This window comes from Salmo salar, chromosome 06 (assembly GCF_965601325.2).
Source record: "Salmo salar chromosome 06, fSalSal1, whole genome shotgun sequence".
Lineage (NCBI taxonomy): Eukaryota > Metazoa > Chordata > Actinopteri > Salmoniformes > Salmonidae > Salmo > Salmo salar.
In genome coordinates this window covers 48929666-48950878 of record NC_138296.1, presented here as the reverse complement: position 1 = coordinate 48950878, position 21213 = coordinate 48929666, and the positions used below count along the sequence as shown (strand labels likewise).

Below are 21213 nucleotides of genomic sequence, written 5' to 3'. Positions count from 1 at the left end.
GTTAGAAGGATTACTTTATCCTATCCTAGGTATTCCTTAAAGAGGTGGGGTTTCAGGTGTCTCCGGAAGGTGGTGATTGACTCCGCTGTCCTGGCGTCGTGAGGGAGCTTGTTCCACCATTGGGGTGCCAGAGCAGCGAACAGTTTTGACTGGGCTGAGCGGGAACTGTGCTTCCTCAGAGGTAGGGGGGCCAGCAGGCCAGTGGTGGATGAACGCAGTGCCCTTGTTTGGGTGTAGGGCCTGATCAGAGCCTGAAGGTATGGAGGTGCCGTTCCCTTCACAGCTCCGTAGGCAATCACCATGGTCTTGTAGCGGATGCGAGCTTCAACTGGAAGCCAGTGGAGAGAGCGGAGGAGCGGGGTGACGTGAGAGAACTTGGGAAGGTTGAACACCAGACGGGCTGCGGCGTTCTGGATGAGTTGTAGGGGTTTAATGGCACAGGCAGGGAGCCCAGCCAACAGCGAGTTGCAGTAATCCAGACGGGAGATGACAAGTGCCTGGATTAGGACCTGCGCCGCTTCCTGTGTGAGGCAGGGTCGTACTCTGCGAATGTTGTAGAGCATGAACCTACAGGATCGGGTCACCGCCTTGATGTTAGTGGAGAACGACAGGGTGTTGTCCAGGATCACGCCAAGGTTCTTAGCACTCTGGGAGGAGGACACAAGGGAGTTGTCAACCGTGATGGCGAGATCATGGAACGGGCAGTCCTTCCCCGGGAGGAAGAGCAGCTCCGTCTTGCCGAGGTTCAGCTTGAGCTGGTGATCCGTCATCCACACTGATATGTCTGACAGACATGCAGAGATGCGATTCGCCGCCTGGTTATCAGAAGGGGGAAAGGAGAAGATTAATTGTGTGTCGTCTGCATAGCAATGATAGGAGAGACCATGTGAGGATATGACAGAGCCAAGTGACTTGGTGTATAGCGAGAATAGGAGAGGGCCTAGAACAGAGCCCTGGGGGACACCAGTGGTGAGAGCGCATGGTGCGGAGACAGATTCTCGCCACGCCACCTGGTAGGAGCGACCTGTCAGGTAGGACGCAATCCAAGCGTGGGCCGCGCCGGAGATGCCCAACTCGGAGAGGGTGGAGAGGAGGATCTGATGGTTCACAGTATCAAAGGCAGCAGATAGGTCTAGAAGGATGAGAGCAGAGGAGAGAGAGTTAGCTTTAGCAGTGCGGAGAGCCTCCGTGACACAGAGAAGAGCAGTCTCAGTTGAATGCCCAGTCTTGAAACCTGACTGATTAGGATCAAGAAGGTCATTCTGAGAGAGATAGCAGGAGAGCTGGCCAAGGACGGCACGTTCAAGAGTTTTGGAGAGAAAAGAAAGAAGGGATACTGGTCTGTAGTTGTTGACATCGGAGGGATCGAGTGTAGGTTTTTTCAGAAGGGGTGCAACTCTCGCTCTCTTGAAGACGGAAGGGACGTAGCCAGCGGTCAAGGATGAGTTGATGAGCGAGGTGAGGAAGGGGAGAAGGTCTCCGGAAATGGTCTGGAGAAGAGAGGAGGGGATAGGGTCAAGTGGGCAGGTTGTTGGGCCGTCACAAGACGCGAGATTTCATCTGGAGAGAGAGGGGAGAAAGAGGTCAAAGCACAGGGTAGGGCAGTGTGAGCAGGACCAGCGGTGTCGTTTGACTTAGCAAACGAGGATCGGATATCGTCAACCTTCTTTTCAAAATGGTTGACGAAGTCATCCGCAGAGAGGGAGGAGGGGGGGGAGGGGGAGGAGGATTCAGGAGGGAGGAGAAGGTAGCAAAGAGCTTCCTAGGGTTAGAGGCAGATGCTTGGAATTTAGAGTGGTAGAAAGTGGCTTTAGCAGCAGAGACAGAAGAGGAGAATGTAGAGAGGAGTGAGTGAAAGGATGCCAGGTCCGCAGGGAGGCGAGTTTTCCTCCATTTCCGCTCGGCTGCCCGGAGCCTTGTTCTGTTCTGATTATGTTGGGTCACAGATCTGGGGAAGGGTACCAAAACATTTCTGCAGGATTGAAGGTCCCCAAGAACACAGTGGCCTCCATCATTTTTAAATGGAAAAAGTTTGGAACCACCAAGACTCTTCCTAGAGCTGGCCACCCGGCCAAACTGAGCAATCGGGGGAGAAGGGCCTTGTTCAGGGAGGTGACCAAGAACCTGATGGCCATTCTGACAGAGCTCTAGAGTTCCTCTGTGGAGATGGGAGAACCTTCCAGAAGGACAACCATCTCTGCAGCACTCCACCAATCAGGCCTTTATGGTAGTGGCCAGACGGACGCCACTCCTCAGTAAAAGGCACATGACAGCTCTCTTGGAGCTTGCCAAAAGGCACCTAAAGACTCTCAAACCATGAGAAACAAGATTCTCTGGTCTGATGATGATCATCCCTATGGTTAAACATGGTGGTGGCATGCTGTGGGGATGTTTTAGAGGCAGGGACTGGGAGACTTGATGAAAACCTGCTCCAGCCAAGACAACGCATGAGTGGCTTCGAGACAAGTCTCTGAATGTTCTTGAGTGGCCCAGCCAGAGCCCGGACCTGAACCCAATCGAACATCTCTGGCGAGACCTGAATATAGCTGTGCAGCGACGCTCCCTGTCCAACCTGACAGAGCTTGAGAGGATCTGTAGAGAAGAATGAACACTCCCCAAATACAGGTGTGCCACGCTTGTAGCGTCATACCCAAGAAGACTTGAGGCTATAATTGCTGCAAAAGGTGCTTCAACAAAGTACTGAGTAAAGGGTCTGAATACTTATGTAAATGTGTAGATATATATTTTTTTTTATTAAATTTTCTAAAGTTTAAAAAAAAATCTGTTTTTGCTTTGTCATTATGGGGTATTGTGTGTAGATTTATGAGGGGAAAAACAATGTAATCCATTTTAGAATAAGGCTGTAACGTAACAAAATGTGGAAAAAGTCAAGGGATCTGAATACTTTCCGACTGCACAGTAATACTTGTTGTGAATGTTTAAGTGTTTTAATTGGCATGGGAGTTCAATGTCCAGTTCCCAGCATAGTGTTTGTACTGAGAAGTGAGGTGCAGTGAGAGTGACTAATTTTCTCCTATCTGCATTTGAGTCGATAGAACAAGACAAGCTGAAACCTACCTGGTGGCTGGCTACAGTACTAGGTGCAAAAGTTACAGCAGTGTAGCAACAGTGATAGGTATTACAGTAACAGCATTACTTGGTTACAATGGATTGTAACACGTATTATTTGAACATAATCTGGTTGAAACTACCCGCAGGGGAGAGGATGAATTTAACAGACTTTCAGGGGGGGGGCAAAGTGCACCTTAATGAGTTGTGTCTATACTACAGAAGCACTTCAATGGAAGCAAAACATAAAACACACCCATGTTTCTGCCTGCGATCTGACTAAAGAGTAGTAATCATTCACGACTGTGAGGAATCCAGTGATGTCATTTTTTCCGATCATTAAACAAAGCTAAAGAGATGGCAACATGTAACCATAACAGGTAATAAAGACACCGTATTTTAATTCAATATAAGACAACATGGCACTGTTACATAAAACTGATAGACAGGGTGAAGAAATGTGGCATACTGTATGCAGTATCCTACATGGTATTGGTTTATGTAATGATTTTGACTGTGGCCAGTGCTGTGTCCAAATAGTTTCTCAGGCCTTGTTACGAGGCTTTTCGCGAGTCTGCTTTTTGAGCTGTTTCTTCAGAGATAGGAGGTCCATGTAGAGAATACGGTCCAGAACTGTCGAGGCACACAGGATTCCTCCGTGCAGAGCACCGGCCATCCCGTTACAGAACACGTCCTGGCCTGGGGGTTCAGAACAACACAAAGGGTTTGCTGATAGGAAAACTACTGACAGTAAGTTTGAACAATGTGTAGAACCATCTAGAATAGATCCGAAACAGTGTTATCTACGGTAGCACCTTAACATGACTTTCAGTTCTTGCATGTTACTCTGCTGACTAACTCATAGAACTGCCACAGTCAAGCATCACCTTGTGCCTTTGTGACCGATGTACTCAAATACTGAAATACTACCACAGTGATCCATTTCTTTCTCACCGGTGAGGTAGAGTCCCTTGACGGGGGTGGGGGGCCGGGTTCTGGCCACCGTCTCCGGGCTGAAGCGGTCCAGGTTGTGTTCGGCCCCATACATCTCCCCACGCGGGGCGCCCAGGTAGTGCATGTTGGTCAGGGGTGTGGAAGCCTCCATATACACCACCTATAGAGAGATACAAGGTACCCGGTGAGAAAACTCGGTTGAAAGACGGTTTTTCAACATCTTTCAACTAAAAATATGTATTTTCAACAGCTTGTGCTGGTAGATACAGAGACAGCCAGCGGGTATGAGACATCATTACAATTGGATGACATTATTGCCTCAAAGAAGACTTGAGTCCAAGCACAATAGGTGTGATAACGAATTATAATGCCTTTTTGGAATGTCCAAGAAACTCTACTCTACTGTATACATCAGTAAATTGAATATGACAGTGTATTTTGGCAAGTTATGTTCAAATTACGCTATATTTTCAAAGTACCTTATCCCTGAGCTGAGGGAAGACAACCAGTGCCCAGTCTAGGAGCTCCTTGGCCATGCTCATCTTCAGGTCTTCGTAATCGGACCCTCTCTTGTTTATCTTGGTATCTTTCCAGTCCTCAAACCACTCAAACTTGGCCATGGTCAACAGAGTCATACATGACTTCCCTGTTGGGAGGTGGAGAGAGAGTCTTAGAACACAATCATTTGAGCTATAAAAACTCTTTCTCATAATTAATATCTTAAACTATCTGCCTTTTTGTATGAAAATCTACCTTCAGCAGCATTGAAGTACTGATCATCACTGCTCATCTCAAATGTTTTATTTGATATATTATACTTTACCCTGTCTTTTCAGTGTTTCTGTTGGTGTGATGTGTGCTCTACGAATTCAAATACTGTGTTATATTCTATATAGGAAGGATTTCACTGTTAGTCTACAGCTGTTTACGAAGCATGTGACAAATTAAATGTGATTGATTTATTATTGGTGCAGGTGTGTGTTGTTGAGGCAGCTACCTGGATGGCGGGTACTGGAGGTGGGGTCTTTGGCAGAGGGGGAATGAATGAACATCATGGGGATGTTCCCCACCACATCCTCTCGGCTCAGAGAACTGTAGCGTTCCATCCTACAATCAAAACATTACACGTACGCTTAAATAAGTCGACATGTGATTTCAAAATAAAGGCATGTAATACTGTGGTTAGGCCCTCAAAGTGTAAGGGACCTCAGCCGCAGTTAATTTCATTTTCTCTGCTCATACAGGAGTAAGTAATTAAGGCCTAGTGCACTAATTTGGTGTGGAAACATTTTAATTAATTTTATTTGTATATTATTTTATTATGATTTATCAGGGGATGCTGCAGCACCCTCAGCACCCCTACTTCCCACGGCTACGGGTGTCACACCTTTTCCCCATCCCTAGCAAACACAGCTCATAAAAACGAATTGCATTCTAAACTGAAGATCATGATTAGGTGATTACTGGAGTCAGGCGTTTTAGCTGGGGCTGGCTGGGGCAAAAGTGTGACACCAATCAGGCCCCCAATGACCGGAGTTGCCCATCCCTGAATTAAATAGAACACAATAGAACACAAATGTTATATTATATTTCGCTACAGAATGAACAAAGACCAAATGAATGAGCAAATGAAAGAATCAAAGAGAATACAATTCAAGAGACCCACTACTGTACTAACAGTGTGTCCAGGTCGTTATCTTTGTACATCCAGTAGTTCATAGAGGTGATGCCCAGCTCCTCCTTCGTGCCGTCCAGACCCACAAACACCAGGAAGTTGCCCATTCCATGCTGCATCCTCCCCAGCAGGGCCTGGATGTCTGGGAACATAGAACACATCTGATTAGTCCAAATTAGTCAAACACTGTCTACTCATCACGTTTTCTCATGTTTCAACCTGTTTCCTGATGTTTCAGTAAAAGTTCAGCATGGCTAGAGTTCAGTACAATTCATGACCACCACCACTCACCCGGCTTGGCCTGTATTTCTGGGGGCAGGAACTTCTCAAAGGTGTTGAAGATGCCAGCGTTGGAGATGACCACTGGAGCCAACACCTCCACCTCCTCCTGACCTTTCCTCACCGTCACACCTGACAACCAGAGGTCAACCAGAGGTCAGTGGACATAGACCAACAACTCACTTTGCAACGAGTCTAATGTAACGCCAAAGATTCCCATAGAAGACGGTCAACAGTAAGCATATCTAATAGTACAATGATTTAGTGCTTTCCCCCCTGAACTAGATACTGACCATACGCTGAGCCCTCCTCATTCAGAAGGACCGTCTGTACAGGGGCTCTGACCAGCACAGCGCCACCTGCCTTCCGGATGACTGGGATGATGTGGAAGGCGATCTCACTGGCCCCTCCAATGGGGTAGTAGGCTCCCCTCTTATAGTGCTGCAGCAGTAGAGTATTCATTAGGAAACTGGATTCCTTAGGGGGAACACCTACCAGCAGGGGAAACAGTTACATTTCACATTAGAGCAGGGGTTCCCAACCTTTTTCCCCCAGGGACCACTATTTCACATTTGAAATAGTGGTCCCTATTTCTCTACATTTGTCATGTAGAGCATGTAACCACATGCTCTACATTCAAGAAGGACAGAAGAGCACTCAATTGTATGTTCTAGGACTATGTTGTAAACTAGCACGAGTGTGTCAGTTCAGTTCGGAAAATAGTTGTCCAATGAAAAAGTATTGGAATTCACCCTGGGAGCGGATGTGTAGAGGGACTGACCATAGAAGAGGTATGCGGAGAGGGCGTGCAGGTCTTTGTTCTTGGTCAGAGTGGCCATCTTCTCTGTGTGTTTGGTGATGGCCATGCGGAACACTGAGGAGATGCGCTCTAATAGGCCGGTCCGAGCCAAGAAGTTTACCAGCCATATGGGCATCATCTTGAGGCCGGCCAGGAGATTGATACGACGAGCTGCCTTCTGCAGCATGGGGAGACATGAGAGGGGTTATGATCACACATGCGCGCACACACACATGCACGCGCGCACACACACACACACGCACGCACACGCACGCACACGCATGCACACACACGCACACACACACGCATGCACACACACACACAGTACCTTCATATACTTGAAATATTCATTCAAGGCCTCCACATCATCAGGAAACTGCCTCTTCAGGCTCTCTGCCATCTCCGTCTTCCCAGAGAGGATGTGGTAGTCCCTGCGGTCTTCACCCTGACCTAGGATCAGTGTGTCAAAGTGCTGCTCCAACCTGGTGAACTGGATCTGGCCCTCACTGATCTGGTCCAGGGCCACACGAAACATGCTGTTCTCATGGAGCTGGCCCAGGTAGTGGATCCCTGACAGAGGGAGGGGGTAGAGGCGGTGAGAGAATATTTGCTGGATCATTTGTGTATGTATTAGAAGCTTATCCTGCCCAATGATCCTCCCTCATGATTGTGCTTAGATTGAGTTTATCAAACACCACTCGCCATTTCATTTTGCTTAATCTCTGCAACCCCGAACCAACTCTTGCGTGAGCACTGGCCTCTGGCCGTCTGTCACCATTCACCAGAGACTAGTTTTCGCTTTGTAAGTTCTCAATGAAACAAGTTCTGCTTTTTCACTGAGATTAACAAACATGAATAACCTTACTAGACCGAACAACTTGAGTACATACACTTTAAGGCCTTATTGAGTGTAGTCCATGGTCGGTTCTGTCACAGTGGCTCTTACCTACGTCAAACTCAAAGCCCTGGTTCTCAAAGGTGTGAGTGCACCCTCCAGCCTGGTCATGCTGCTCTAGAACCACAACCCTCTTCCCTGCTTTGGCTAGAACCGCCGCTGCTGTCAGCCCCCCGATACCGCTGCCAATCACTATAGCGTCAAGGTTCTCCGGGACACGGTCCATTCTGAAACCTGGAAATGTTGATAGGGGGAGGGGGGTGAGTTAGTATCATCATAGAAATAGGCAGAAAGAGGATATCCTATTCATAAAAGTGAAGTGTGTTTGTGTACTTTCTGCTCGGTCATTTTCACACGTTGGTGTTGAAGTCGATTCTAAAAACAATCGTTCAGAATAACATCAAAGTGATTTAGACGGACAATCACCGGGGAATCAACCATCTAATTGACAAGACTGGCAGAAACTTCACGCAACATGAATGCACTTTTTCCTTTTTCGTCATCCACTCACAAAAAAAGGTATTTAAGGAATGGTGAACTCAAATGTGATATTACCAAGAGCTGCTAAGTTTGTCACACCATGCACATGCCTCCCACCTGTTGTTTTAATATGTAATTCAAATGCTTAGTCATATTTGTACCCTTGTCAAGTTAAGGTATTGCTATCAAGTAACCATTCATTGTTTAAGCACATAATGTTGAAGCCTACATTATTTTAGATATGGCCTTTTCAGACATCAACACAACAGTAACAGATCAAATTTGACATTGTACACAGTAACCCAATCCAGATATGGATATATTCATGTCTCTTCTATTCATAGCATGGCGTCATTTTCAACAGCAGTTCAAAAACACAGCTAACTCTTCCCCCATCTTACTTAGTAAAAATGTCAGCAAACATAGCATCATAACATTGAGTCCTGTACCATTGACAACCATGACTCACCTTTCTTCAACACCTCATCTCTCTGCTTCTTGTCTGTCACCAATGGCCCCGGTGGTCGCAGGCACTCCTGGGAAAAGACCCTCTTTCTCTTGGAATAATTTAGAATGTAGACGGTCACCCAGGCCACCACCAAAGCAGTGAACACACCAAACAGCACTGGCCACATCCTGGACAGTTCGGCAGGAGGTTAAAGGCACAGAGAGCACAGTTATCTGTCACGTCCTGAAGGAAACACCTACGCTTGTTGGATCTGTTTTTAGTATTGTGTTTGTTGGTTGGTAGATGGTCGAATGTCCTGAGCTGGAAAATAACCTAAAGATACCTGGCCTTCTTTGACCTACAAAGGCAAAGAGAATCCCTGTCTGTTGCGGAAGAGACTGAAGGTTGAAGCAGTGGGGGGAACTGAGGGATGGAAAGAAAGAAGAGAAGGATATATATATAAAACAGATAAGTAAATCATCTAAAACACCCACTATTTGTGCTTTGGCCTTTGGGGATGAGGAGTGACAATGGGCAGGGCTCTTAGAAACACAGGGGAACTGTTTCTATCAATATGATCTGATGAGGCATTGATAATCTAATATTTGATGCTATTGAATATCAGTTGGAACAATCCATTATTTTTAGTGACAGTGGAAAATGGAGTCAGATGAGGTCTTTATGGCTTGGAATGCATATCATCCTGATAACTTACTATTGATAGGCCTATCATGTGCTTGGGCCACCACACGTGTTCTAAACACTGGAAAACCGTTTGTATGTGGGCCTAAAAAGTGGGAGAGTTTCTGCTGTTTCCTAAACCCCCTAATAAATGTAGCTTTACTGGGATGCTATGGGGTGGCAGGTAGCCTAGCAGTTAGAACGTTGGGCCAGTAACTGAAAGTTTGCTAGATGGAATCCCGAGGTGACAAGGTTAAAATAAATCTGTTCTGTCCCTGGACAAGGCAGTTAACCCACTGTTCCTAGACTGTCATTGTAAATAAGAATTTGTTCTTATCTGACGTGCCTAGTTAAATAAAGGTTAAATAAAAATGTGATCCTTCCACGGAATCAGACGTCAATTTGGTCTCATTGATTTTATGCATTTAATTGTGGACATCATCAAATGTATAGTTCATTTTCCTATAAACAACACACTGTCACTGTAGTTAGCGTTTGCCTCTAGTCTACTGTATATCTACATTCACAGTCTGTCATTTACAGTACGTCTAGAAACTGTGACTGATACACAGTCAAATACAGAAGCATCTTGAAATCATTCAATCATGAATTAATCTAATTGAAATCTCCAAACTCATATTCTTTGTATTTGAAAATGCCATGGATACATGTGAGCATCATGGAATGTAGAAACCATACTAAAAGGAAGAAACTATGACCTTATACTCATCGGGAGTACACAAACTTGTCATTGTTGTGTGTCATTCCTCTGGAGTTTCCAGGGTCATATTCATTAGGGCACATTAAAGCTAAATGTTTCGCAACAGAAAACAAAAACAAGCGTCTTCTATAGGAAGTCTGTTATCTTCTGTTTCGTGTCTAGTGAATACGACCCAGAACGCTGGGGTCATCTGCCTTTAGCTTTCTCTTCCCAAACAAATGATCACCAAATTTCCCAAAGCCTGGGGTGCATCGATTTCAACTGACTCAATAGACCACGCATCCTGTACTACTGCATCACAAGATCCTCTGTTACGAAAGCGTAATAAAAAGGTCTGCCCAGTTTAACAAGTAAATGGCTCCAGAATTTTACTTGATGGGTTCCTTGCTGTTGGTTACGTGGTAAATGGCTCCAGAAGGCCTTCTTTGAAACCAACAGCAAGGAACCCATCGTGTAAAATTCTAGAGCCGTTTATTTGTCAAATTGGTGTGTACTGTACTTTACAGCAGACCTGGGTGGAAATAGTATTTTTATGAAATAAAATATTAAGAGGGCTTTTGACACGTCAAAAAGAAATATAAAAAGTGTCTGTGTAGTCACATAAATAACGGTTGCACTTACAGTCTATCTATCATACACATCTCTCTATGTATCTACATGCTATCTTCAAATGATTTGAATGTTTTATGTTCACACCTCAGTGTCTTGCCTTTTTGAAATGATAGAAAAAAGAAATACCCAATAGTAGGTGTCAAAAAGGGTTTCAACTTGAACTCCCCATACAAAAAAATAGAATGTGGTAATAAGAATAGAATGTGGTAATAAAAATAGAATTTGGGGAATAAGACAGCTGGGTCTGTCTGTCTGCCTGCCTGCCTGCCTGTCTGCATGTCAGACCTGTAGTGAAGACATAAACAGTAGAAGGCCATCTACCACTGTTTACATGTAAGATTATCTATTTAATATTCTGAATGTCCATCTAATGATTCATATAAATATTGATGAAACATTGCCAACCTAAAGAATCGATGTTATGAACATGATTATGGTAAAGACACTCTGCAACCACACGAATGCACACACACACACAGACACACACACGCACACACACACACCAGAATCACATAATGCCCAAACAAGAAAATCCTTGACGTTTTGTCGACAAATTTCCAAAAGCAATATGTACACAGCAAAAAGAATGCTGTCAGTTCAGTCTTATGTATGGGGTCCAAAGGTCAGAGGTCCAGAGGTCACTGTGATGATGAGCCAGACAGTATCATCGGATGTCTTGTGTTGATGAATGAGAGAACAAGTGTTCAACACCACCCTCTTGTCCTTCTGTCTCCCACTAGAAGACCCAGGTGACTGGGACCCACTGCTGGGTAGCAGAGACCTTCTCCAGAGCTGCCTTCAGGTTCCTGTAGCTCTCGTCCAGGTTGTCGTTGACGATGGTGAGGTCAAAGTAGTGTCCGTAGGCCGTCTGGATGCGGGCGCTCTCGTCCACTGTTCTCTTCAGCTCTGAGTCCTACAGAGAACAAAGACGGTGGTTGTTAGAACTTAAGAGTAACAGGAAGGGAAGAGGCCCTGCACAAGCTAATTAGTTATGTTTATGAGGCGCCAATAGCTACGAACCTGGAGGCTCAGACATGTAGCTACTGAGCAAAGTTAGGGCCTTTCAGGTTTACAGCAAGTTGTGACCTTGGGACTATAAGGTTCTATCTGTGCAAAGCATAGTTCTACGTGACACTTCTGAACTAGTCATATTCACTGTTGCTATTTGAATATATAAATGATAGAATAACACTATTGTACCCAGATAAATTCAGAATACACCCTCAAATACATCAAGAAACGTATTATGATCATCAGACAAATTACTGTCGTCGCTGAACGACGATGGGACATCGTTTACTTTGAGATTTCTGACAGTGTTGTCGGCAAAGACACGCCCTGATTCGTCCGTCTGTATTTGTTCTGGCTTGTGATTGGATAGCTCCAAGTTCAAATGGGTTTATGCAGTTCGAACTTTCTAGTTTTGACATATTTTTCCCCCACTTTTACTTTTTCAAAAATCTAACTTCACAGACGTACAGTATGAAGAACCATCTGAAGATCTATTAAATGTGTTGTGTGAAGTTGGATGGATGTCCTTTAGGTGGTGGACCATTCTTGATACACACGGGAAACAGCATGGAAAAACCCAGCAGCATTGCAGTTCTTGACACAAACCGATGTGCCTGGCACCTACTACCATACCCCGTTCAACGGCACTTAAATGTTTTGTCTTTCCCATTCACCCTCTGAATGGCACACGTACACAATCCATGTCTCAAGGCTGAAAAATCCTTATTTAACCTGTCTCCGCCCCTTCATCTACACTGATTGATGTGGAATTAACAAGTGACATCAATAAGGGATCATAGCTTTCTCCTGGTCAGACTATGCCATGGAAAGAGCAGGTGTCCTTTAATGTTTTGTATACTCAGTGTATAATGGCTAAACAAAGTGAGGCATGTTGGTCTTCCTGAATGAAAGACATAGACAGTAGCTGTCATTGATTTTTCCATTCAGTCATTATCCTCTGTTTGACTTCACCCGGGTGCTTACCGTCAACTGCTTGGTGACGACTCCAGTCTCGATGGCCGACTGGTTCATGGCCTTGAGGACCTCAAAATCAGGGGCCTCGATGAACACCACGTAAGGCAGGAACTCAGACGTCCGCAGTACCTTCAAGGCCTGGAAATAGTGCAAGGAATACAATGTCTGTAAGAGGTACCAATGTCTAGAACTGTTAGAACCCTGAATTCACCCATATAGGGCTCCAGATTGTGGTGTGCGAGGTCACAATGTGGCCAATCGCTCCTACCTGAGGATTGGCGTCCAGTACACAGATGCGACCGGCCTCCACCACCTCATGGATGGAGTCCATCTTGGTGCCGTAGAGATTGCCGTCGTACTCGCCATGCTCCAGGTAGTGACCGTTCTTGATGTCTGCCTCCATCTTGCTCCGCGAGGTGAAGGCATACATCTGGCCTTCCCGCTCCCCTGACTTTGGCTTTCTGGAGGTGTCTGGAGGAGGCAAGAATATTATCTACATTTTAGTTATTTAGCAGACAATCTTATCCAGAGCGACTTGCTGGAAACTGTTTCAACAATCACTAGTTACTGTATGAAGGTGTCCTAACACAATGGATTCAATCCAAAATCCAAAGAACATTCTTGGATTGTTAGAACTCCACATCAAAAGCTAGCTTTAGCATGTTAGCATTTTTGTTGTTGTTAATTAGTTGGAAAGTTAGTGCTAGCAACACTCACGGGGGATGGTGGTGCCGTAGTGTTGTGGGTCAGACAGCAGCAGTTTGTTCTTCAGGCTGCGTCGGCCCACTCCCAAAGCACCAATCAGAACCAACGTCTTCCTGCGGAACGGAGGCACCTTGGCAACATCCTCATAGATCAGTAACTCATGCCTGTCAAACTCTAAGAGATAGAGAAATAGAGAGAGAGAGGGTGAATAAAAACAATGACAGATAAAGACAGATAAATACAGTGACAAATTGATAGCTTTGTTTATTTGTCAACCTTTCAATGTAACTTCCAGAAATTCTCAGAATTCAAAAAATTCCCACCTGCATTCTTAGTAGTTAGATACATCATCTTTTTTTTCTTGTTCTTTCCCGCCACTCCAGTACAGAGGTTTCCTGTCACAATAACACACATGTAAGCAACGATGATCCCATACAAACATAATCCCATACAAACACGATCCCATACAAACACAATCCCATACAAACATAATCCCATACAAACACGATCCCATACAAACTTCATCTATCCACATGCATCCACAGGTATTCACATGGTTCTCTTATTAATCATCCATTTGATTTTACACTAGGGGGCAGTATATAACAATGCCAAGTAGAGATCATGGGTCCAAAAAGTTGGAAACAACAGGTCGCGAAATGGACCTTTCCCACCCGGACCCGATATGCATAAATATATATATTTTTTAAATAAAGAGACCCGTTCTGAACGGACCCGAGGACAACTAGACCCATTCAGTATAGACCTGGTTCCTGACTTGATCCGAGTATGGGAAGCAGCAGAAAAGTGAAGTTTTGAAATCTACTACGAGGGAGAGGAGAGAGAGGTGTCGCTCTAGCAGGTGGGGGACGGAGTGTGTTAATGTGAGCGAGTGACATGGGGTGGAGGGAGGGAGAGACGAGAGACATCAACCAACCAAACCGACTCGCGCTATAGCAAACTAATAGCTGCCATCGCTAGGTTATTTATCCTCCGATATAATTATGTAGTACCTGTCTTGACTGCATCAAACCAGGAGAAGCTAGTTAAGCTAGCTAGCTAGGCTAATTGAGGCTGCAGTGCATGAGCTTTCTCGTCCTACAGTTACAAATAAAAACAACTGCATTCAGAAAATTAAGTAGCAGCCTAACTGTTGGCTCATGGTCGTTGTAGCCTATTTTGCTCCTTAAACTTTTAATTCTGTGATTTTAATTCCATCTTCCACTGATTAGATATCTCATAACTTTTGCCATGGAGGCTCTATGACGCTTTGATGAATTATGATTGGCCAACAACAAGCTACAAGTGCCACTATCGTGAAAAGAACAGCAGCATAAATTATTCAATTTATCTCTCTCTACTGCAGCAGTCACATTTCAGATATGTACAGGTCCCTTCGGACAAGTCAGTTAAAATGAACCATACCCGAGACCCCTGACAATCATATCAGATCCGACCCAGACCCCTGACATTATTTATCATTCTGGATCCGGACCCACTCGGGTCCCAGATCGGGTCTCTGTATTCTGTACCTCACCCGTCATTCCCCTCTACATAATAAGCTACACATCTAGGATCTGACGATATGGCTCATATTAAATGCTGTCTGTTCATTAGTGATGAGTGACAGACAGACAGACAGACAGACAGACAGACAGACAGACAGACAGACAGACAGACAGACAGACAGACAGACAGACAGACAGACAGACAGACAGACAGAGGGTAAGAGTTATGAAGAGTTAATAAGGTGGGCTCCACTAGTAGGGCTGTTGGGTGACTGTATGACTGCCACACCAGCAGCTATGAGTCATGACCGCAGTAAAATTCCATTTGACCATTGAGTGATGGTAATCTCCTTTAATGCACTTTAGACACGCTTTGGTTGTACCCAACACGATTGTGCAGTTATACAATTTTTAAAAAATGCACTTTTATTTAACTAGACAATTAAGAAGAAATTCTTATTTACAATGACGGCCTACCGGGGAACAGTGGGTAAACTGGCTACCTGCCGCCCCAATACATAGCCTACTGCATATTTTGCATGGCAGAAAACAAATGAAACAAAACTGATTTAAGATGTCTGTGGGACATAATTGTTATAGCCTATGCTCCAAAATTAAACAAATTTGAGTGATCGCCTTGGAGTGTGGACTGTATTATCATGCATACTGGATGGACTACAGTAGTTACCTTACGCTATGCTGCAAAATGTCTATCCATGCGTCTGGGAGAGGACGTATAGCCAGTCCTAGACGATGCTGTTAGCTCATTGATTGTGCAGGGCGGCTTACAGTTAGTCTACAATTAGTGAATTTGTATTCGATTTTGAATAGCCTAGTAATAGTTTTTTATAATTTTATAATTTTTTATATATATATATATATATTTTTTTTTTTTTCATAATTAATTGAGTGTCACATTACCTTCAACTATAAAGAATACCTCACCATCTCCACCGCTCTCTCCTAATTCCTTTCTTGAGTTTGCAGGCGGGCTGTGAGCAGTTTAGCGAAATATGTTTTGTTGGGATTTTTTTTTTACTATTGATGTTCCCTAACAGATTTCACTTGCTTTCCCAAATTAAGCACTGGGTAGCTGCAGGAACAAGGTTTGAGAGCCCATGCTAGTAGTTTGGGCGGAATATCACGTGTCGGGCAGAGAAAGCATGCTCCTCAAACAGCGGTTGACGCGTGTCGTGAAATAAGTGTTCTTATAGTTATTTCTCAGCTGCTCACATTAAGCACATGCTCCGCAATAAAAACCGAAGTAGCCGACAAAACGGACACGCGGGAAGCACGGCCTCCATTCGCTATGTGAGGGCATACAGATGACATGCATGGGCCATTCTAAATCGAAACTACTTTTACAGTAGTCAAGTCAAGATAAAGACAATCTTGTTTTAGTAAAGACCAGATTAAATTGAGAATAGTCTGATGGGTGATAATATGATCACTTGATGAGGGAACAGCTGCGCAGCCAGAGGCAAGGAGCAGAGCGCAAGCTTTTTTTGTTACTTTCTCAAATCATCAATATTCTATAGTCGCATCCTGCAGCCCATAACATTTTGGGGATTTCTAAGACATTCTAAGGTTCGTATCATTCACAACTAAAGTTGCAAAATAACTCTCAATCTAGCATATAGGACCTGTTTCAAATGATCACTTTTATGCCGTACTCGCTCTGTAATGTGAAAAATATCCTTTCTATTTTATTTAGCTAAATTCTATTATGTTCTTCTTACTATAACATCTAATAAAAATAAAATAATAACCATATCTTGTCAGCTAAATGAACAAGCGAACAGCCTATGGCATGGAGCATAGCCAGATAACATACAGTAGGACAATTCATATTCTGTTCTTCTGAAATACATGATAATACATGAATACATGATATATGATCATGTTTCTAATGGATTTATTGTGATGGTGTATATTAAATAAATGTAGTATACTTTTTTAAATGTAGACGTTCCAAAAGGCGCGCATCGGTGGCTTGTATGCATGGAGGCCTGGAGATGCGTGAGACCGGCAGTCTTTTGCATGACAATAACCGTATGACAAAATTTCGTGACTGCCACAGCCCTGCGCACTGGTCCTACCTGGGGGGGCTAGCTCCACGTCTCTCTTGACAAAGGCTTTTCTCTTCTCCTCCAGCAGCTGACTGGGGATCAGCCCAGCACTTCCTCCCTCCACACAACGACGAGCCTGACAGACCCACAGGATGATACTCTCGTCAATACTTAGACCCACCAGCACGCACACCGTTTCCCGATAGGCACAAGTAGCCAAATATAGAGGTGATAGTATTGACAGCAGAAGCAATACACAAAACAACGTGTGTTACATACAGTAGAGTACAGTACATGGCAAAGTAATCCCAATGGACCCACCTGCCACCAGTTGAGGTCATCCTGATTGACGATCTGCAGGATGTCACCGGTATAGAATTTAAGCCCCGCCTCTTTACACGGGATCAGGTTGTCATTGGCCGGGTCGTAGTCATAGTGACACTTCACAAACACCTGTGTGGAACAGGAAGTCGATACGTCCAGATGGTTACGAGTCTGTTGCTGTTGGATAGTGTTGAACATTTCGTACCAAATTCAAAAGGAGAAGCTTGAGTCGTGCACATGTCTAACTTGCAAAGTTTACATTTAAACTTAAATACATTTAAACTTAAATATACTGCTCAAAAAAATAAAGGGAACACTTAAACAACATATCCTAGATCTGAATGAAAGAAAAAATCTTATTAAATACTTTTTTCTTTACATAGTTGAATGTGCTGACAACAAAATCACACAAAAATAATCAATGGAAATCCAATTTATCAACCCATGGAGGGGAGGTCTGGATTTGGAATCACACTCAAAATTAAAGTGGAAAACCACACTACAGGCTGATCCTACTTTGATGTAATGTCCTTAAAACAAGTCCAAATGAGGCTCAGTAGTGTGTGTGGCCTCCACGTGCCTGTATGACCTCCCTACAATGCCTGGGCATGCTCCTGATGAGGTGGCGGATGGTCTCCTGAGGGATCTCCTCCCAGACCTGGACTAAAGCATCCGCCAACTCCTGGACAGTCTGTGGTGCAACGTGGCGTTGGTGGATGGAGCGAGACATGATGTCCCAGATGTGCTCAATTGGATTCAGGTCTGGGGAACGGGCGGGCCAGTCCATAGCATCAATGCCTTCCTCTTGCAGGAACTGCTGACACACTCCAGCCACATGAGGTCTAGCATTGTCTTGCATTAGGAGGAACCCAGGGCCAACCGCACCAGCATATGGTCTCACAAGGGATATGAGGATCTCATCTCGGTACCTAATGGCAGTCAGGCTACCTCTGGCGAGCACATGGAAATGCCACCCCACACCATGACTGACCCACCGCCAAACCGGTCATGCTGGAGGATGTTGCAGGCAGCAGAACGTTCTCCACGGCGTCTCCAGGCTCTGTCACGTCTGTCACATGTGCTCAGTCACATGTGCTCAGTGTGAACCTGCTTTCATTTGTGAAGAGCACAAGGCGCCAGTGGCGAATTTGCCAATCTTGGTGTTCTCTGGCAAATGCCAAACGTCCTGCATGGTGTTGGGCTGTAAGCACAACCCCCACAACCCCCACCCTCATGGAGTCTGTTTCTGACTGTTTGAGCAGACACATGCACATTTGTGGCCTGCTGGAGGTCATTTTGCAGGGCTCTGGCAGTGCTTCTCCTGCTCCTCCTTGCACAAAGGCGGAGGTAGCGGTCCTGCTGCTGGGTTGTTGCCCTCCTATGGCCTCCTCCACATCTCCTGATGTACTGGCCTGTCTCCTGGTAGCACCTCCATGCTCTGGACACTACGCTGACAGACACAGCAAACCTTCTTGCCACAGCTCGCATTGATGTGCCATCCTGGATGAGCTGCACTACCTGAGCCACTTGTGTGGGCTGTAGACTCCGTCTCATGCTACCACTAGAGTGAAAGCACCCCCAGCATTCAAAAGTGACCAAAACATCAGCCAGGAAGCATAGGAACTGAGAAGTGGTCTGTGGTCCCCACCTGCAGAACCACTCCTTTATTGGGGGTGTCTTGCTAACTGCCTATAATTTCCACCTGTTGTCTATCCATTTGCACAACAGCATGTGAAATGTATTGTCAATCAGTGTTGCTTCCTAAGTGGACAGTTTGATTTCACAGAAGTGTGATTGACTTAGAGTTACATTGTGTTGTTTAAGTGTTCCCTTTATTTTTTGAGCAGTGTACATTTAAACATAAATACATCTGCACATCTATCACTCCAGTGTTTAATTGCTATATTGTAATTATTTCGCCACTATGGCCTATTGCCTTATCTCCGTTATCCTACCTCATTTGCACCCACTGTATATAGACCTTTTCTATTGTGTTATTGACTGTATGTTTGTTTATTCCATGTGTAACTCTGTGTTGTTGTTTGTGTTGCACTGCTTTGCTTTATCTTGGCCAGGTCACAGTTGTAAATGAGAACTTGTTCACAACTAGCCTACCTGGTTAAATAAAGGTGAAATAAAAAAGATATATATATTTTTTATCGAAGTGGAAGTTTTACTGTATACAGTATAGAGCTGTATACAGTATTCCAGCTGATCACTGCAAGCCATTATCAACAAGAATGCATAAAAACAAACCACTTTCTACAATCCTCAGATGAACTACATCAGGCCTACTGTAAATATCAACACTTCCTCAGCAGCCATAACACCCTTCTGCTGACGACTTGTTTGTACTTTCAGACTAACTTTCCATCCCCCTTTTTTCCCACAGCCCACCAACCACAGAACGAGTGAAGATAAAAAGGGAAGAAATCCCCCAAAAAGATGTAAGGGGTTACTCTGCCCCCTCTGCCTGGTGGTATCCATGACAACCAGAGGCGATGAACACTAGCAGACAATGTGACACTGTCATAATCCACCCCTCAAAGTATATTCTTAGAGCCAGTAAATGATGTACAAACTGTGGAGTAGATTGAAGTTCATTGGCAGGGGCAGATTAGTGCACTTACCTACCGCAGGGCTCTAGATGAGTATTTGGGTACAATAGTGGGGACCTGTCTGTGGGGCTTATGGCTCGTCTGTCTGGAGGCATGAGGCTCTTGTTTGTTTTGAACGTTTACCTGTCTGTTGGGCTGGTTGCATGCTGTTACAGTAAGTGTTGCGTATGTTAAACCTTACCTGTCCACTGGTAGTTTGTTAGGTCACACTTTATTTTGATAGTCGGGATGGTCCATCTGTAGATTCTCTACAATCAACAAACTATCTGTTGATAAGCAACTCCTTGCTAAGGTTACGGTTAGGGTTAGGTTTAGAATAAGGGTTAAGGTAAGGCTTAAGGTTAGGGTAAGGCTTAAGGTAAGGGTTAAGTTAGGGTTAGGACAAGGGTTTACGCTAGGGTTAGTAGATAGTTAGTTGAAATGTTACTGATCATCTGTTGAGCATCTACAGATCTACCCCCCCCCCCCCCCCCCAAAAAAGTGTTATCGTTTGTTATTATGTAAATGTAAATGTTATTAACTCGCACTTTGTCTGGGGCCTTGGTACTTTATTGCTTGTACCTGTCCTGGCGCATGGCCCTCCTGATAGCTGGGGAGGATCTTGAGCACCACGCCGCCGCTGGCATCCTGCAGCATCTCCTGCAGCACCCTCGGGTCCTCACCCACCTCCTTCCCGTTCACCTCCTTGATGATGTCACCCGCGTGGAGGAGACCCTGCTGGTCAATCATCCCTCCGTGGAGGATCCTGGCAATCACCAGCTGCCCCGCCTCCACACGGAATGTCACGCCCTGGACACAGGTTCAAAACATAGAAAACCAATGAGGATGGGTGGAGCGGGATGTTGCTACTTTGGCACAAACTCTGTCCTCTCATCATTGTCCTCCTACAATGTCCAATATGTTCAATAAAAGATCTCAAAATGACAAAATAATGGGAATTCCCTCTCCTGAAAAAAGGACATGAATGAGGATACAATATGGTTACAATTTTACACTATGGTTAAAACCACTAGCCTGTTTGTTATTCAGCCAAAGGAGTAAGAGTTGACTAAAACACCTAAACTCTGGGTGCCATGCTATCTATAACAGATAGGTGATAGACAAAGAGCAAGCGGTACTAACCAGGTGTTCACCAGCCACTTTGCGGATGCCCACCATCCGGACGGCATCTGGGGGCACGGGCTGGTTGCTGACGGGGGGCTCCATGTAGGCACAGGGGCTGGGGGGAGGAGTGTCACACACCTGGGACGCCACCGAGTCATGGGTCTCCAGCAGAGACTGGGAACCAGTCGGCAAAGAGAGAACATTAGATTGACAGCAGACCGAGGCAATACTTTCTTAAGACTAAATAGTGGATTTTGTGATGAAGGATATTTATTCTCTGCACGTC

General features: G+C 44.8%; 2 protein-coding genes across 2 annotated transcripts in view; both read right to left on the bottom strand.

Annotated features, from left to right (window-relative positions):
• Positions 1-3448: 3448 nt before the first annotated feature.
• LOC106607466 (all-trans-retinol 13,14-reductase) lies at positions 3449-9562 on the bottom strand. The gene is made up of 11 exons (XM_014204446.2): positions 8621-9562; positions 7723-7905; positions 7105-7346; positions 6759-6954; positions 6271-6468; positions 5990-6109; positions 5702-5840; positions 5021-5130; positions 4503-4669; positions 4024-4183; positions 3449-3768 (listed from the first exon to the last, which is right to left on the bottom strand). The coding sequence occupies exons 1-11, from the start codon at positions 8784-8786 to the stop codon at positions 3614-3616; spliced, it is 1836 nt and encodes a 611-aa protein (XP_014059921.1). The 5' UTR covers positions 8787-9562; the 3' UTR covers positions 3449-3613.
• A 129-nt stretch (positions 9563-9691) lies between these two features.
• The window catches only part of LOC106607467 (MAGUK p55 subfamily member 2), a 38720-nt gene continuing 27198 nt past the window's right edge, over positions 9692-21213 (bottom strand). Inside the window, exons 5-13 of the mRNA XM_014204447.3 lie at positions 20946-21101; positions 20385-20612; positions 17203-17334; positions 16912-17017; positions 13628-13699; positions 13317-13478; positions 12868-13070; positions 12609-12737; positions 9692-11526 (exon numbers count right to left, since the gene is read on the bottom strand). Of these exons, the coding sequence (XP_014059922.1) occupies positions 11350-11526; positions 12609-12737; positions 12868-13070; positions 13317-13478; positions 13628-13699; positions 16912-17017; positions 17203-17334; positions 20385-20612; positions 20946-21101 (1365 nt within the window). The 3' untranslated portion in view covers positions 9692-11349. The remainder of the gene's footprint in view (positions 11527-12608; positions 12738-12867; positions 13071-13316; positions 13479-13627; positions 13700-16911; positions 17018-17202; positions 17335-20384; positions 20613-20945; positions 21102-21213) is intronic.

Bases quoted from the DNA above. Each gene is read 5' to 3' on its own strand.
- LOC106607466 (XM_014204446.2), bottom strand. From the start codon at position 8,786: ATGTGGCCAGTGCTGTTTGGTGTGTTCACTGCTTTGGTGGTGGCCTGG. The intron at 6,110-6,270 runs GTCAGTATCTAG...TCTGGTTGTCAG, and splicing joins TGAGGAGGGCTCAGCGTATG to GTGTGACGGTGAGGAAAGGT. The intron at 5,841-5,989 runs GTGAGTGGTGGT...CTATGTTCCCAG, and splicing joins AGAAATACAGGCCAAGCCGG to ACATCCAGGCCCTGCTGGGG.